We start from the raw sequence: 17,507 nt of genomic DNA on the forward strand, positions 1-17,507 counted from the left end.
ATATCAGTCCCTACGTCCCTTCCTAGTAGGATGGTACCCACATCAGGGTGTAGCTCAGACTTCCTTCTGACATCCCCTCTGAAGCTCACAGGAAAACAGTGCCCATCTGTGCCTCTCTTGGTGCTTACTAGCCTGGAATATGTGGGATCTGCTGCCCAGGAAAGCTAGAAGCAGCTGGCCTGGGACTTGAGCCCCAGGCCACCACAGGCATGAGACAAACTCTAGAATCTCTACCGCTATCGACTTCTCAAGAATGAATTGCTTTGGTCTGCTCATTTTGGATTATTCCTCTTGATTCCATCTCACCATCCTAAGCAGTGCTTCCCTGGCCAGTGTTTAGCAAGCCCATTTCCATGATGTCAATCCTCCCACCGTGGTGTTTCGGAAGGGGAGTTGGGAAAAGATGTGTGTAATCGGTTCTTCTGAGCCCACAGTAGTCAGCACATCGCGGGTTTCAGGGACCTGGGGTTCAGCTGACTAGTGAGCTACACACCTGTTGCCTTACAGAGCTCTCTGGAGATGTTTTAGCCATCATGGCTTCCTCTGCCCCCATGACCATCAAGTAACATCAGAATGAGCCTACTCTGCCTTCAGCGGTTTTGAATTCGTTTCCTGGTATACAGAAAGGACTGGCACAGTCCCTTTCTAGGCTCAACTTTTGAAGGGATGATGGCTTGGGAACTCATTGGCCTATACCCCAAGCATTAGAAGTATGTAAGCACATGCAAAGCATTTTTTATAAATGTACATCTGAGAAGCAGGCGGATAGAGAAGAATGAATGAAAAGAGCTATTCCCCGGCACCACAGAACTTAGGGGGCAACCCAAAATATACCTGGAAATAACCTGTTATAATGGAGAGCCATGTTATAACAGTAGAAATCATAACTCACATCTAAAAATTACAACCTTTAATTCTACAGCAGTAAAGGAGATATTGAGGAAATGTGACTAATCAGGAACATCTGAGGAAGGGAGCTTTTAAGGTTTGCAATCAAAATAGCAAATGCCCACACCCTCGTGTGACCTTAAGCACTTTCTATTTTTATAGGATTTGGCCCTGGAAGAGGCTGTTCTGGAGGAGCTGACCCAGAAGGTAGCCCAAGAACACAAAGCCCACAGGTAAGGCAGGCAGAGGGTAAGGGGCTTCCTGCACAACAGATGTTTACTGCCTGTGGGGCAGGAGGCATCCATCTCCCTATCAGCAACTCTGGGCTTGAGCCAACACACTTGTATTTCTTCCACCACGTGACTCAGCTCTGTACTTCTGTTCTGAAAAGGTGAATGTCGACTTGAAAACTGCTCGGTTCCTTCCTTCCCTCCCTCCATCCCTCCCTCCCTCCCTTCCTTCCTTCCTTCCTTCCTTCCTTCCTCAGAGAATCTAGGAAGCCTGTGCTGAGAGAGTGAAGACCTAAAGTGCTGTGTTGAGTGGTAGGCAGGTGAAGGAAAGAAAAAGAGAGAAACTTTAATTCAAGGAAGCACCAAGAGTTTGATATCAAGGCCTATGGAGTGATCCTAAGTTCTCTCGTCATGGCTTTTTTTTTTTTTTTTTTTTTGACATTCTCACTATGTCACCCAGACTGGAGTGCAGTGCTGTGATCTCGGGCCACTGCAACCTCCACCTCCAGGGTTCAAGCAATTCTCATGCCTCAGACTCTCGAGTAGCTGGGATTACAGGCTCATGCACCACCACACCCAGCTAATTTTTATATTTTTAGTGGAGACGGGGTTTCACCATGTGGTCCAGGCTGATCTCGAATGCCTGACCTCAAGTGATCCACCTGCCTCAGCCTCCCCAAATGCTGGGATTATAGGCATGAGCCATGGCCATTTGACTCCCAAAATATTATCCTCATTATAAACTTTTTCCTTTTTTTTTTTTTTCCCCATAATGAAGATTTCTCCCAGATGAGAGAAAAATAACTTCTTTTTAAAGTAGGCAACATATTCGAAGGGATGTCTGGAATAATTATTTCATGTTTATAGGGCTGTGGCTCTTAATTAAATACTTTACCTTCCTCTTATTATTCCCTGTTGAGTAAAAGGCTACTGGGAAAGATGTTAATGAATTACTTAGTAATGCACCCTACCCTCACAGTTGGGTAATGATTGCTCTTCCCAGAAACTAGAGCTAAACCACAGCTCTGGAATTTGCCATCAGGAGAGTGGGATCTTCCACTGCTTGCCCTTAACCATTTCTTCCTTCGATGCTATTTTGATTTTAGTGGAATCCTGCCAGCAGAAGCTGAACTGATGTACATCAATGAAGTGGAACGTTTGGATGGATTTGGACAGGAAATCTTCCCTGTAAAGGTAACGTGCTGTGCCCTGTGCTGGCTTTAACCTTCTCTTACCTGTACTGGCATTTGGAAAATCGGTGTTGATAGCAGTGGGCCAGAATGACTTGGCCTTCTTTTTACTATGCAGCATTAGTTGACAAGTCCAATTTATTATAGATAAACAAATGCTTTTCTTAACGAAGACATTTTGAAGTTTGCCATGGTCCTCAGCAGAATAGTTCAATAAGACACTCCATCTAATTGAGTAGCAAGCATCAGCCAATTCGGCACCTTGGAGGTATCAAGGCTGATATTCTAGGCCTATAACAGGACAAGTCAACAGCCAATGTCATGTGAAACCTTAATGAAGACTCTAGCCAATACTTTTCTTATTCTCTTTTTCTCTTCATTGAGCCAATACAGGGATAATTGTTATTGAGGTAGAATGAAATGTTCCCTGTATACAATCATGTTTTATTTCTCCAGCTTTGTAGGGCCCTCCATTGTGGGTTCCTAGCCCCTTTGGTGTTTTATGGAAACTATGCCTAGGAAACTGCTACAGCACATCACATCCTTTGCAGCACATCTACCTCCTGAAGTGGGTGTGGTTGGGGGGGTCATGGAGCGTAGTCATTTACAGAGCTGAGCCCATCATCCAAACTCATTTTCTGCTCTCTGCTGACCAACTTTACAAAAAATGGAGATTGATCAGAAACGTAAAGCAACTGGCACATTTTAGCAATTTGGGAGACGCCTGCAATTTCATCACAAACATTTCATTCCAGACTGGCTCCACTGGCTGTTTTATAAGTGTTCAGTTCCCCCTCTGTTGCACGTTTGCAATTTGCCTTAATGAGAACTGCCCATGTGCATCAAGTAGAATCGAGCAGGGTGGCCGCAGCTTTCAGAAAGGGCTAAATGGCTCTTTTTTAGATTTGTTTAATTTTCTTTTGCTTCTCTAATAGCTGCCCTTCATAGGGTTGTAATCCATTTTCCTTGCAATAATGCCTTATGAAGCCATCTGCATCCCACTTACATTTCTGCACCCCATATATAGTCATATTTTGGGTCATTGAAAAATCAGAGTAAACTTTTCTCCACTTCTAGAAAACTGACTTCTCAATCCCTGGAAGTTGGAGGTTTTGTTGCGGCAATTTGCTTGTGTTGTTTTTTAATGTGGACTGCGGAAAACAGGGGCAGTTGAGGATATGTTGAAATCTGCTGTGGTTGGTTCTGATGTGCTTTCTAGTATGTTCTTTCTTTAGTGGGACCGACAAGGGTTATAATACCTTCCTCTGAGTTGGAAGATAGGCGCTTCTGACTCATTGCCAAGCTCAGGTAACTGAGCTGCACTGCCTCTTTTTCCTCTTTCTCCCCACATACCTGTGCATATCTAAGGTGACCATCTATAGACCGCATGATTCCTGGTGACCCAAGGATGGGGGTGGGAGCAACAGTACCAATGGGGGTGGTGATGTGGTCAGCTCTGCAATGAGTAAAAAAGCAGACAAGAAAATATGCAGGGAAAGGCTGTGAGTGGGACTGGATTCTCTTTTGATTGGTACAGGTTCTTATTGACAAAATAAAAGCATGTCATGATATATCCTAGGAAAAATACATGAATTTAGCATGGGCTTTTCCATGAGTGGTTCCTCAAAAATTTTCAAGAGTAGAAGAAGACCAGTCAACTTCCCAACAAGTCTGCCCCTCCTTCCACAGATACAGGTATGGGCACTGCCTGAGTCAGTCCTGTATTGTCAGAGCACATAGGCATGGCAAAGGGTGCTTCTGGGATGGGTAAGACAGAGTCTGGAGCCTTTATCCATTGCTAGGTTGGATTTAGAGCCCTTAAGCTTTGACCAGTGCAGTGTCCCCAGCGTACTGGGTAGAGTGGTTTCCAGAGGCACCCCTGCTGTGCTTTTGCCATTGCCCCATCTTGGTGAATAACTCTTCCCTTATCCGCATCCCTACAGTTCTGGAGGTAAAGTGCCCAGGGAAATCTTTCTGCAGAATTCACCTTCTCTTTCTAATTCCACTCCTATCTTCTTTTCTCACATATACCTCCTGTTAACTTTTCAACTTCCTGGAATCAGCATTATGGGACGGTTCTCTTTTGTCTTTGCCGGTTCATTGTCTCTCAACACTCTTTTTGCTTTGCGACCAACAGGGGTTGTACTCTTTCTCTGTCTCTGTTAGAAGACTCTTATTCGAATGTAAGCTTTAGAGGGTGAGTTGAGAAGAGGTCCCTGCCTTCTTTGTACCTTAAATGGAATCAAGTATTCTAGGGAATGTAGAAGTCCTTCTTTTCCATCTTAGTTCTAGTTGTGCATGGCCCCACTCTTGCTCCAGAAAGAAGACCTCCCCCATGGGAAAGCAGGATTTCACTTAAGGGACTGACAGTTTGTCCACTAGATATCTGGTTCCCACTCCGCTCTCATAACCCTGGCAGCCAGGTGATGCTTTCCCAGACAGGAGATTGGAAGCACCTGACTGGACCAAGAGGCCAGACTGAAGATAAGAATATGACATCTGGGGTTCCCCAAGACAGGGCTCAACAGATCACCCACCAGTGAAGTCCATAAGCCCCTCCTGTGCTTAGAGAGCTCCCAGCCAGCATTTAGCATCCGATTCTCAAATGCGAACAGACAGTCAAGCATCACTCTACACAGTGTCCTTCTAGGAATGACAGAGATCAACATCATAAGAACAGCAGTGGACTGACTGGCAGATGCAGATGTTGTACAGGAAGAAGAACCCCCTGCTCAAAATACTATTCAGTGAGCCTCAGGATATTTTTTTTTTTTAATTTTACCTCCTTGAAGGAATAAGGTACTTACAAAAAGATGCATTTAGAAAACAAAAATGAACTCTGAAATTAAAAATGTGATATCAGCAGTGTACAACTTAATAGACAGGTTAGGAGATAAAACTGAGAAAGTCTCACCAAAAAACAAAGTAATGGTAAGTCGGGGACGGGAGATAAAAGAATTAGAGGACCTGTCCAGAATGTCCAATATTTCAATAATGGGAGTTCTAAAAAGAGTGAACAAGGGAAACAAAAGGTAATTATTCGAGAAAATATCCTTTCACTGAGGAATGGGACGTTCTGCACTGAAAGGGCCAGAGATGAGAGCTGCAAAGGGACACATCGAGGGCTTTAAGAGGTGAAAGTTTCAGCCTCTGGACCCAGGAAGTGGTAAGTCTAGGTCTGCTTTTGGCTTCCTTTAAGTAAGCCCTCAAGGATATTCAACTCTTCAAACTATTACACGTATAATGATTTAAAAAACAAGAACTTTGGTAAGGTTAAAAAATAAAAGACATTAATAGATGTTCATGAAAGAGAAAATCCAAATCCCAATGAATCTGAGAAAATCCAGAGATTCTCTTTTAAAATGGAAATGTGTTGTGACAAATTGAGAAAAAAGGAAAAAAAAAAAAATCTCTCTCTCTCTCTATATAGTTCACTAGGATGTGTGGTGGGTGAGTTCCTGTAGGACCTGACCCCAACATAGCTGTTCACTTTATTGCTATGATGTTGTCTATGATTCGTTCTACTCATGGGTGAGAAATGGGATGTGATGCCTACGGGTTTTGAAATATGTGTATATTGTGGAGTGGCTAAATCAAACCAGTTAACATATGTATTACCTCACATATTTCTTTGTGGTTAGAACACTTAAAATCATAGAAGCATATAGTATAATGGTGGTTACCAGAGGCTGGAGAATGGGAGGAATGGGGAGAAGATGTTCAAAGGAAATGAAGCCTTGTTAGACAGGAGGAGTAAGTTCTTTGTGGTTAGAACACTTAAAATTTACTCTTTTAGTGATTTTAAGAATACAATACATTGTTGCGGGGAGCAGTGGCTCACGCCTGTAATCCCAACACTTTGGGAGGCTGAGGATGGAGGATCACTAGCCTGGGCAGCATAGCAAGACCCTGTCTGTAAAAATAAATAATAAATAAATAAATAAATAAATTAGTGGGGCATGGTGGCGCATGCTCGTAGTCCCAGCTACTTGGGAGACTAAGGTAGGAGGATTGTCTGAGCCCAGGAAGTCAAGGCTGCAGTGAGCCAAAATCATGCCACTGCACTCCACCCTGGGCAACAGTGAGACCTTGTTTCAAAACAAACAACAACAAAACACCAATATATTGTTACTAACTATGCTATGGTCACCATGATATATTGAACATACTCCTCCTGTCTAACAAGGCTTCATTTCCTTTGACCATCTTCTCCCCATTCCTCCCATTCTCCAGCCTCTGGTAACCACCATTATACTATATGCTTCTATGAGTTCAGATTTTTAGATTCCACGTATAAGTGAGAACATGTGTTATTTGTCTTTCTGTACCTGGCTTATTTCATTTAGCATTGTGTTCTCCAATTCCATCTGTATTGTGGCAGATGCCAATTTTGTTCTGTTTAAGGCGGAATGGTACTCCCTTGTACGCATGTACCACGTTTTCTTTTTCCATTCATCTGTGGATGGACACTCAGGTTGATTCCATATCTTAGCTGTTGTGACTAATGTTGCCGTGAACATGAGTCATCACAAGTATCTTTTGTTGGTCTTAACCCAGGACAATCATGGAAACTGTGTACACCTTGGCATTTTCTTTATGGGGATTTTCGTGAGGAACAGAATTGGAAGACAAGCAGTAATACACAGGTAGTCTTATTCGTTTATTTGTTTTTCTTTTTTCTTTTTCACCTTGAGGGACTGTAATGTTAATGTTACATTAACATCCAAATGAGTTAAGAGCCAAACAGTGGATAAGATTTGACTTTTCTCAGCTCACATAAGGTGAGCCCTCTGCAGGATTTAAGCGTTAAATTCATCTCACTTTTCGTAGAAACCCTTCCCACCTGACTCCAAGAAATACATTGTTAAACCCTGTTGAGTTACAAGGGTGAAACTAAACTTCGTGAGTCTGGTTGAAAACTGGCTCTCCAGTCAGTCATTAAATCTAAACACTTCTTTCCATTGTTCTGAACCACCTGTGCCACAAGAGTGCAAACTGATTTTTATGTGAACAAAAGGCGATTATTTTTAAAAATGTGTTTTGAAAAAGTAATCTATTTATTATGATGAATTAGGGGGCTTTGGTACTTTTAATTATTTTGACACTTCAGTCCTCTTTTCCATTTATCAGGAAAGGTACCAGTGTAGAGATGCAGCCATCTCCTCCTGCATTTCACGTCAATATGCTTGCTTTGTATTGGTGCTCATAGATTTTATCATAATGCCAACGATCTGATAAACTGTGTTCTAGCTTTCATTTACAAGGGCAACATGGCCCATGATTGGAAGAACAGCTTTCTTGTATGTGTGTCTGATAGGCGGATCTGTGTATCCAGGGCACACTATCAAAGATAGCTTTTGGAGGCAAGCATAGCCCACCTTCTGGAAGTGACTCTTAACTGGCCATGTACTCTCTGGATCAGCAACTACAGTAGGGCCATTTTGAGACAATTTTCTAACCAAAAGCTTCCTGATAGGCTTTTATTTTCCTAGATCCCCACTCTGTCATTGTTTTTATGATATTCTCTTGCCCTCTAAATAGAGACATTATTGAAGCAGGAATGACAAGAGAGATCTTTCAGGCTGTAGAATAAACTTTTTGACTTTTGGACTTAGTGTCAGCTCCATATATCTGCCACAAAGTATAAATTAATTGAGGAAAATATGTAAATATGTGCAGAGTTGTAACTAAATTTTTATACCCATTCAAAGCTATCCAGGCATTGTGTCCTACGAGTTCTCCATAGTTAAAATGATGTTTCAGTTTCTCTTTGAACCTACAGCACAGCAGATAAGTACACAAGTCTTGCATACCAGCTGTTGAAGTGAAAGAGAAGAAAATTGCAATTTGGAAATTTCATGAGCATAAGCCACTCACAGGTTATGCTTAGTTTCCTTAGAAACTGTTTCCGGCCCTTTTCATTTATCTTGAAACCACTACGAGATGAGAATTCACATCTACTATAGCGTCATGTTAATTATACCACTAGATGAAGTCATATGGTGGGGCTCCAAGTGTATCTAGGATTTCAGCAGTTGATTTGAAGGAATGAAGCCAGACGAAACCAAATATCTCTTATCTCTAGAGACCTTCACTAAGGAGCATGTAGCTGTGAGTCCATGTAGATGTAATCTGATAGAACTATAGGTTGCGAAGCAAGCTGGGTGCAGCACTTGTAGAGAGTATTGCCCCAGCAGAGGCACCTAAAAACATTTGGTACTGATATAAGGGAATGATGACTGGAGGAAAGGCTGGAAACCCCAAGTAGAGAACTCATCCATCCCTGATGTACAGAGTAAACTTGTTAAGTCAGGTACTTATTTGTGTCTATATTGCCTCATTTTTAAAGTAGGAGCAAAAATAGCTGCCATAGAGATTTGATGTAAGAATCGGATTCTATACAGCTGAGAGGCAATATTATTGCTTTTTATTCTTCTAGCAAACATTTATTGAGTGCTGTGTGCCAGGTACTCGATTCAGTGCTTGGAACACAGACACGAAGAAGGCAGAATCCCTGCATTGGGTATGGGGCCTGTGGTCTACTTGGTCTCCTTAGAGATCTCATCACAGAAGTAAAAATTGTAATGCAATGTGGTGACTGGTAGGGGACTGCAGCAGGCTCTTCTCCTCACGTGTGGGTAGGGGGGATATGAGGAAGGGATTCCTAGAGAAGGTGACTCCCAGAGCTGAGTCACAAAGTTATTGTCCAAACAGAGGATGGTAGAAGTATTAATGAGCAGTTGCATCATATGAGTGAAAAAGCGGTGGCAGGGAATTATAGGTGAAGGGTAGGTAGTGGTAAAAGATGGTTAGAAATTGGTTCCAAGTAGGGTGGGAAGCAGTAGCTTATCTTTCCTCATCTGGTGCTTGTTTTGGTGTATCTCATTTTAGATAAGGTCTCCATGAAGACAGGGAAGGAAACTCTGTGTGTGTGTGTATGTTCCCAAAAGTGTAGGCACATGAAACAGACAATTAATATATACTTAGTGGCTGGCATATGGAGCTGACACTAAGTCCAAAAGTCAAAAAGTTTATTCTATAGTCTGAAAGATCTCTCTTGTCATTCCTGCTTCAATAGGTGTTTTTTCTTAGGTGGCATCATGAATCTGTAGTGCATATTGCAATACAGAATATGTGGATTCTTCTGTTTAGGTTCCTGGAAACACATGACGTTTTAATAATATATGCTTCTCCATCATTAAAAAGTGGTGGTCATGGGAAATATTTTGTCCCTTTGGAAATGTGAAAAAAGTGGGAGAGGGGGAAGCAAAAGTCCCTTGTAGATTTTCCTCATTGCTAGTCACAAAGAAAACTATAATTTATAAATAGCAATATCTAGACATATGTTATGTAGAATTTTTAGCTATTTGAATGGATACGTGCTGCATTTTCTTTACTTTTATCCTTTGCAAGAACATTTCACTTAAAAATACAGCACACAGCCCTCCTCTGCTGTGTCGTAAATGCCTGGAACATCTTTCACAGTGACATTTCTTTTGACCAGGTGGAATGACATGGGGAATATCACTCATAACAAGTCGACCATTCTAGTGGAGCTCATCAACAAAGAAGAGACTGCCCTCTTTCACACGGTAAGCAAAACAGACAAACAGAGGCAGGGTCTGACAAGACACTGGCTTTTGGACTTTTCAACTCCTCATGTCCTTTCCTTGCTGTCCCTATCTTGAAATAGTAAATATTCTCTTGAAGAGATGCTTTCTAATACTTGGTCAATGCTATCATTACTCATTCCAGGATAGTGGTGATGAAATACCCATGTTTAAAATACCAGGTTTCCGGCCAGGCCAAGTGGCTCATGCCTGTAATCCCAGTACTTTGGGAGGCCGAGGCCGGTGGATCACTTGAGGTCAGGAGTTCGAGACCAGCCTGGCCAATATGGCAAAACCCCATCTCTACTAAAAATACAAAAATTACCTGAGCGTGGTAGCAGGCGCCTGTAGTCCCAGCTACCCAGGAGGCTGAGGCAGGAGAATCGCTTGAACCCGGGAGGCATAGGTTGCAATGAGCTGAGATCGTGCCACTGCACTCCAGCCTGGACAACAGAGCTAGACTCCGTCTCAAAAAATAAAATAATAAAATAAAATACAATACAGGGTTTCCAAGCTGACTTTTGACTCTAGGACTCTGGTCCCTTCACCTGCCTTATGTGTGATGGATCACATTGTCTGGCGTGCCGCCTTCCTCAGCACTCTAGTTACAGCCCTCATCTAGTGACCCCTGATTCTTCTATTGCATTCCATTTGCTTTTGCTGGCGGACCTGAGTTTTCTTTCCCATCGTAGCCCAAGCTTAATCTGAAGTAAGCTAAGCTACTGACCTTCTGTTAAGTGCCTCCTCGAGAGCCAAGGCATCTCACTGCCTCCTATTTAATGAAGTCTGGTGTTTATTCTATGCTGTGCCTTGATTCAGTTATTTATTTTGAAAGCGCTTGGTCGGGAATTACGTAAAGACATGCCGGTTCATCAGTGTAACCCCAGCACTTTGGACATAGGGATTCCTTGGCAGACGGCATGTTCTGCCACTCTTTGGTAGGCTTTGTAGGCATAGCTGCTGCTGAAATTCAGCAGGCTGGTTTACTTTGCTGGCCCATGTATTATTTTGTGCTTGAGATGAAGGTTGGAAGGGATGTGTCCCTCCTCAGAAGAATCTTAATGAAATGTATAACTAATTCAACTAATGTTTATTTTTTTCTCTGTCTCTTCTTTTCCAAGGATGATATCGAAAATGCCAAGTATATTTCTCGGTTGTTTGCCACACGACACAAGTTTTACAAACAAAACAAAATCTGCACTGAGTAAGTAAACATTTAGTCCCCTCCCCCTCAACGGGATGGCTTTATCAGACTAAATTAATGTCTTTTTGGGGTGCTGTAGGTTGCTTTTCCTATTCACTCTTTTTCCTTGTTCCTTGCAGAAGCTAAAGAAGTAAGCTAAAGCCAGGGCAGGAATGAAAACGTTAATGATGAAGACTGTCTAGCGTAGTGCATATGCCCAGAGAGAGAAAAATTCACAAATTGACTGTGAATGCTTGGCTGCCTGGATGGGGTGGCCCGCATTAGCGCCTTTCCAACCCTCTGCTAGGAGTTTGGAGAAGCAGAGCAGTTCCCAATTTGCCAGGGTGCCCCTTCGTGTCAGACGCGGAGTGTGTTCAGAAGTGGGTAACAGAGTGACGAGCTAGCTTGAAAGAGAAGACGCTCCTGTCATCCTCAGCCCCGTGTCGCTTGCACAGTTGGCTAACCCTGCACGTTCTCCTGGGTCATGTCATCTGACTGTAAATGAGAGGCCAGGGTAATTAGAGGAAGATGTGGAAGACACTCATAGGTGTCACAAATCCGTGTGTATTTTTTTAATTTAATTTGGAAATAAAGATGATAAAGAGGCGTGTGATGAGGGCACTTAAATGCGACCTGACCTCAGATGGAGCGTGCTGGGGCTCACTCTATCGTTGTCTTTTTCTTGGTTACCTTCAAAAGACGTTCCTCAGCCGAATACATTCAGCGGTTTGGGCGCCCAATGTGTTTAATTTTGTTTCAAAGAGCGTCAGGGTTATAAATGCAAGAGAAGAACTGCTTTTCCACTCCCACAGTGGACACATCCGAGAGTATGTAGAGTATTGTCCTAGAGTAGTTCCTGCTGAAGAACGCGGCCGCTTTATAGCTGGAGCGCCAGGTCATGGCAGACTTTTTTCTCCACACCACGGAGGCTCTTTCAAGCCAGTCACTGCAATTGGTCACTGTCGGGGTCTGAAAGTATGTCTGATAGTATTAGGCCTACCCGCTTGGTTTGCAAATGTAAATCAGAAGAAGGCCTGATCGGGGAGTGGCAAGTGAAGCGACTGTACGTTTCTTCCGGACACATTCTCCCATGTGCCCCACCACACCATTCTCTTGAGCAGGTTCCTGGTAGGTCACTTCTGTGTATTTCTACTCTGCTGTTGCCTTTGACTTCTCGGGGTATCTTTGACATGAACAAGAATGCTATCCTTGACTTCTCTAGGGTGAATTTAAAAACTGAGAACTGGATTTTATTCTTGTCTTCTGATTTAAGCACAGCTCAGCAAATGGTTTTACTATCAAATTTATGGAGTGCTTTTTTTTTTTTTTTTTGTGGTCTTTTCCTCCAGTATTAGTGAACATCACATATTAGTCTGAAAACTAAGAAGAAATTCTGTTTCTCAATTCTGCTTCTGTAATAACCATTCCTTTCTTCTTCCTAACCGAGTATAAGAGGTTCCTAACCTCTTACCTGATTAAAACCTGGGGCACACTCTCAAAATTATACACACACACACACACACACACACACACACTCCCATTAAATTCCATATCCAGTTCAGCGTCCCAGCACAGTGTTATGGCCTGGGGCATCCCTCTGGAGTTCTGTGAACTGGCATAATCTTAACAGCATCCTTCTCCACGCACACACAGCAGCGTCCTTCTCCAGAGGGCGAGACTCTCTGACCTCTAAAAGATCGTTACTGATTTTTCTGCTCCTGCAGAGCTGCTGCTTGTCGTCTGGAGGTATAGCTCTGTTGAGTGGCTCCTCAATTTCTTGATATAGGGAGAAAAATTAGGGGGCAGTATATATAACATAGGTCTGATAATATTGTATTATTTAGCCAGTCGTTTAAAAATCCACCATTGCTATATTGCCTCCATCATTTCATAAAATATATTTTATCACCAAAAAAGTAGGAAGGATGAAATCTCAGAATAAGGAGAGTCCTTTGAATTGAAGAACTTACCCTAATAAAAAACTGTACAAGTCCTGGTTTTTTTGTTTGTTTGTTTTATGGTAGCACTGAGAATGAGGGAAAATATTATAGCATTTGGGATGCATGGCTTGAAGGCATCTTTGATTTCAACTCTCAAGAATTTGCTAATACTTCCAATTCATTTTTTAATCTCTACATTAAAAAATATGTTGATTCTTAGTCTGGAAAATATCTGATCAGATAAATGTTTGTAAAATATATTATCTTAATAAAAAGTACCTTTTATATGGTCACACTGAAAATATTGTATCTATTTCGTATTTTCATTTGACTGGAAGCATTTTAAAAATATTTTTTCTTGCATTTTTAAAAAAACCTATGAAGGATTTTACATATATACAACAGTAGAAAGAGTACAATTTTTAAAAATCCATGTAATGTGATATTTTTCAGTCTTGCTTATTTCCCTCAGTCTTTCTATAGAAATAAGCCTCCATTTGTTTAATATTACTTTGTAAAACTTATTCTAAAAGTATCCTATCTGAACATTTTGAAAATAGAGAAAAACAAAGGAAATCAAAATTGTTCTTAGTGTTACCACCGGAAATAAGCCATGTTTATGTCTTGATGTAACAATTACCAATCTTGTTGATTTATTTCCTCTCCCTCCCTTGTCTATCTGGTCTTTTTATATCAATAATAATAACCATTCTCATTTTTTCACCTCTTCATGTAGACAGTCAAATTCTCCACCCCCGATCAGACGCCAGCCCACCTGGAGCCGGTCCTCTCTGGTATGTATAGAAGCTGCAGTGATCAAGTGATCTGACTGTTGAGCATTCTTTGTTGTTAATTTGAGGCAGGGGGATGATGAGGGCATCATGAGGAGGTGAAATTTTGTGAGAACACAGAGGCATCATTCTGTCAAGCAGGTGCGATGCACACCCATTTTGTCCCCCTTGGATCCATCCATGCCCACCACTACTCTTAAGTGTGGCTGAGGCTGCGGGTTTACCCTGAGAGTAGGTCTTATTCCAGGCCTGTGGGACCATGTTCCATCAGCATACAGCCCATGGTGTGTTTTCACCCCCTTGCTTATCTGTTCTGGTTGTTGTATGAAGATACATCTTCAGTTATGAGCCCCACAAATTCTTTTGTGTTCACTGCCATAGAGAGAGCTTGATAAACTAGTGAGAAAATGCCTTCTAAATGAGCAAAAACTGAACGGATCTGGTTGATGGTCTCAGGCAGAGTATCTGATGGGGAAAATCGATTGCATAGTTCCTAATTTTAGGCCTTTTAAAAAAAATCAGATTTCCAAAGCACTTCCATAATTTTAGGCTTTAATTAGCCAGCAGAGTTTGAATTGATCTAGCTTTAGCCGCTGCTTTTTTGTTTGTTTTAAGTTGCTCTCCTCATCATGTGAATAAGGAAACAATTAATTTCAGTGCATGTGTTCTGTCTTAGGCTATGTTTTGAGGATTACTCAAGGATAACAGATGTTAAGAATTGGTTTCCTTTAATGTTTTCTGCTTGTTTTAACTCACAATTCTTTTATTTTAGGTTATGGTTTTTTACACAAAATCAAAATAAACATATGACCTTTGAACTTCTCTAGATCAACAATTCCTTCAAGTTGATAGAATGCAATTAAGTTTTTCTTCATATTCAATGTATACATGATAGCATGTCTTTAACTTGTCTTTTGAAGGGAACATTTTGAGAAAAAAAAAAATTTTCTGGAAAATGCTTAGATGTGGACTCTTTGAATTCTTGAGTTGAGCCATTATGACATCGCAGTAATTCCTGAGTGCCTGTGAGAATATTATTTCTCTCAATATTATGCACAATACCTCACATGTGGTCCTGGGCCCTGGAGATCTAAGAGATACCTTGGGCTTTCCCTGAGTACCAATAGATTTGTTAATGGCACTGATTTCTTTATTCTTCTCCTTTATGAATGTTATCTTCCTTTTCCCTTCTTTAGAGTATAGATGTCTTTATTAGCAAAATAATTTTTCATTTACACCCTTGAAACCCTATGGGAGGCAAAGTGTTTGAAAGCTCTCTTGTGATTTTATCTTGTCCTCATATCCAGAGAGGATGCAGAGGCTTACCTATTTTATTCAGATGAAGACAGTTTATAGGAAGTCTGATCCAATTAATGGCTTCCCTCTTTCTCCTGTCCTTTAGGCTTAAACCATTACACCAAGAGTTTCTTACAATGAGTGAGTAAGACCAGATAACATTGTCTCTTGGCTTCCTTGCTGATAACCAGAACTTCTCATTGCTGTTTTTCACCTGCCCTCTTCTGTCTATATTTTGGCATCAAATTTGTTTCTCTATTAGCAGGTCTGGAAAGAAATGGAATAATGAATTAGAATATATAAAGAGATGCAATAAATAATAAAATCCTGAAATGATGTTTGAGGGATTAGCTATTATTGTCCTTTGACAATGCTGTTTGTGAACTGGCGTAAGTCTGCTCATTTATGTCAGTTCATAAACCGTAACTTACTTATTAGATTTTTTTAAATAAGGCAAGTAAAGACAGTAAACCCACTTTGCCTTGCGGTGTATTTCTATTCCCTTGTACAAATCCCTCCCCACTGTGTTTTTCTTTAAAGCCTGAAAATGGTTGTGCTACCATGGAAAACTTGAGTTGAATTATGTATTGCCAAGAAAAGGAAAAATATTTTTAAATTGCAACTCAAAAATCAGCCAAAGGGAGACTTGGGAATATAGCCCCTTTTCTTTGGTAGCCCAAACTGCTTTCTTAGATTGATTTCAGTTCTTCATTTCTTCTGTCTTGATTCCTTTTAATTCTTGGATCCCTTTTTTTATTGCCACTTCGAAGATCAAGCATTGTTTGTGTCAGAGAAAATGATAGGTGAGTTAGTCACCCAGCTTCAAGCTCTTGGCCGGTGTGTTTCTTCCATTGAGGGATGCTGAGAAAGTGTGACCCCTGCTGGATTTGGGTTTCTTGGATTGATCTCAGATTCTTCTCTCAAAATAGTAACCTTTAAAATCTATAAGGCTAATAGAAATGTAAGAGATTGGCTGGGCACAGTGGCTCACACCTGTAATCCCAGCACTTTGGGAGGCCAAGGCGGGTGGATCACCTGAGGTCAAGAGTTCAAGACCAGCCTGGCCAACATGGTGAAACCCCGTCTCTACTAAAAATACAAAAACTAGCCGGGCATGGTGGTGCAGCGCCTGTGATCCCAGCTACTAGGGAGGCTGAGGCATGAGAATCTCTTGAACCCAGGAGGCGGAGGTTGCAGTAAGCCAAGATTGTGCCACTGCACTCCAGCCTGGGCAATAGAGTGAGACAATGTCTCAGGAAAAAGAAATATAAGATATTATTTTGTTTGGTGGCTTACAAGCTTAAGGGTTTTGAAGATTTTTTTCCCCTGCAAATCAAAACTCTTACTTCAAACAAATTCTTACCTGGAACCTCAATACATAAATAAAATAGATAATACTTGAGGTAGGGGAGGGAAGAGCTTGATTTGACTGACAGGAAACTGAGACTGACTGAAGTTAAATGGCTTGCTCTAGATTACATTAGTGCATAACCGTCGTTCTTTTGTTGGCTCACCAAATATTGTGCTTTTTTTTTTTTTTTGTTTTGTTTCTCTGAAAACTTGTCCCTCTTCCACAGCATGAAGTTATTTAGGTTCAGTCTAAATAGCCATCTTTAAGAGACTGTGGAAAAGATTCTGCACTGCGGTGGCGGGTAGAGAGGGCCCTTTCCACCCTTGGTTCTGCAGTGGGGAAGGTCAGCAAGTGGTCTGGAGAGCTATACACTCATTGTTGTGGGCCGCATTTGAGATATTTAAATAGATTCACCCTGGGCTCAGCTTAACACTAACCCTGTTCCTATTGAAGGTTGATGTGGAGCTGTGAACTGGGATCTCAGGCACAGCTCTGCTGATGTGTAGGAGCTTGTGAATGGAATTTTGAGAACAAAACAGGTGTCCCTCTTATTCTCATTTCTGAGATGGGTTATAATAATTTACTTTCTCTTTCTTCCTTCCTTCCTTTTTCTTCCCTTTCCTTCCTTTCTTTTTCTTTCCTTTCTTTCTTTTCCTTTTTTTTTTTTTTTAGATGGAGGCTCGCTCTGTCGCCAGGCTGGACTGCAGTGGCATGATCTTGGCTTACTGCAACCTCCGCCTCCCAGGCTCAACGACTCTCACACCTCAGCCTCCCAAGTAGCTGGGACTACAGGTGCACGCCGCCATGCCCAGATAATTTTTTTATTTTTTTTTTTCTTGGAGACGAAGTCTTAATCTGTTGCCCAAGCTGAAGTGCAATGGCGTGATCGCAGCTCACTGCAACCTCCACCTCCCGGGTTCAAGTGATTCTCCTGCCTCAGCCTCGCGAGTAGCTCGGACTACAGGCATGTGCCACCATGCCTGGCTAATTTTTGTATTTTTAATAGAAATGGCATTTCACTGTGTTGC

At 41.6% G+C, this 17,507-nt stretch overlaps 1 protein-coding gene across 2 annotated transcripts in view; it reads left to right on the forward strand.

Moving 5' to 3' along the window:
• The window catches only part of PTPN14 (protein tyrosine phosphatase, non-receptor type 14), a 205,396-nt gene that overhangs the window by 150,494 nt on the left and 37,395 nt on the right, over window positions 1-17,507 (forward strand). For both annotated transcript variants that reach the window (XM_025390270.1, XM_025390280.1), the window contains 6 exons: window positions 1,051-1,121; window positions 2,225-2,312; window positions 6,866-6,954; window positions 9,813-9,900; window positions 11,040-11,122; window positions 13,778-13,835. In XM_025390270.1, the coding sequence (XP_025246055.1) occupies window positions 1,051-1,121; window positions 2,225-2,312; window positions 6,866-6,954; window positions 9,813-9,900; window positions 11,040-11,122; window positions 13,778-13,835 (477 nt within the window). The remainder of the gene's footprint in view (window positions 1-1,050; window positions 1,122-2,224; window positions 2,313-6,865; window positions 6,955-9,812; window positions 9,901-11,039; window positions 11,123-13,777; window positions 13,836-17,507) is intronic.

Source organism: Theropithecus gelada, chromosome 1, assembly GCF_003255815.1.
Source record: "Theropithecus gelada isolate Dixy chromosome 1, Tgel_1.0, whole genome shotgun sequence".
Classification (NCBI taxonomy): domain Eukaryota; kingdom Metazoa; phylum Chordata; class Mammalia; order Primates; family Cercopithecidae; genus Theropithecus; species Theropithecus gelada.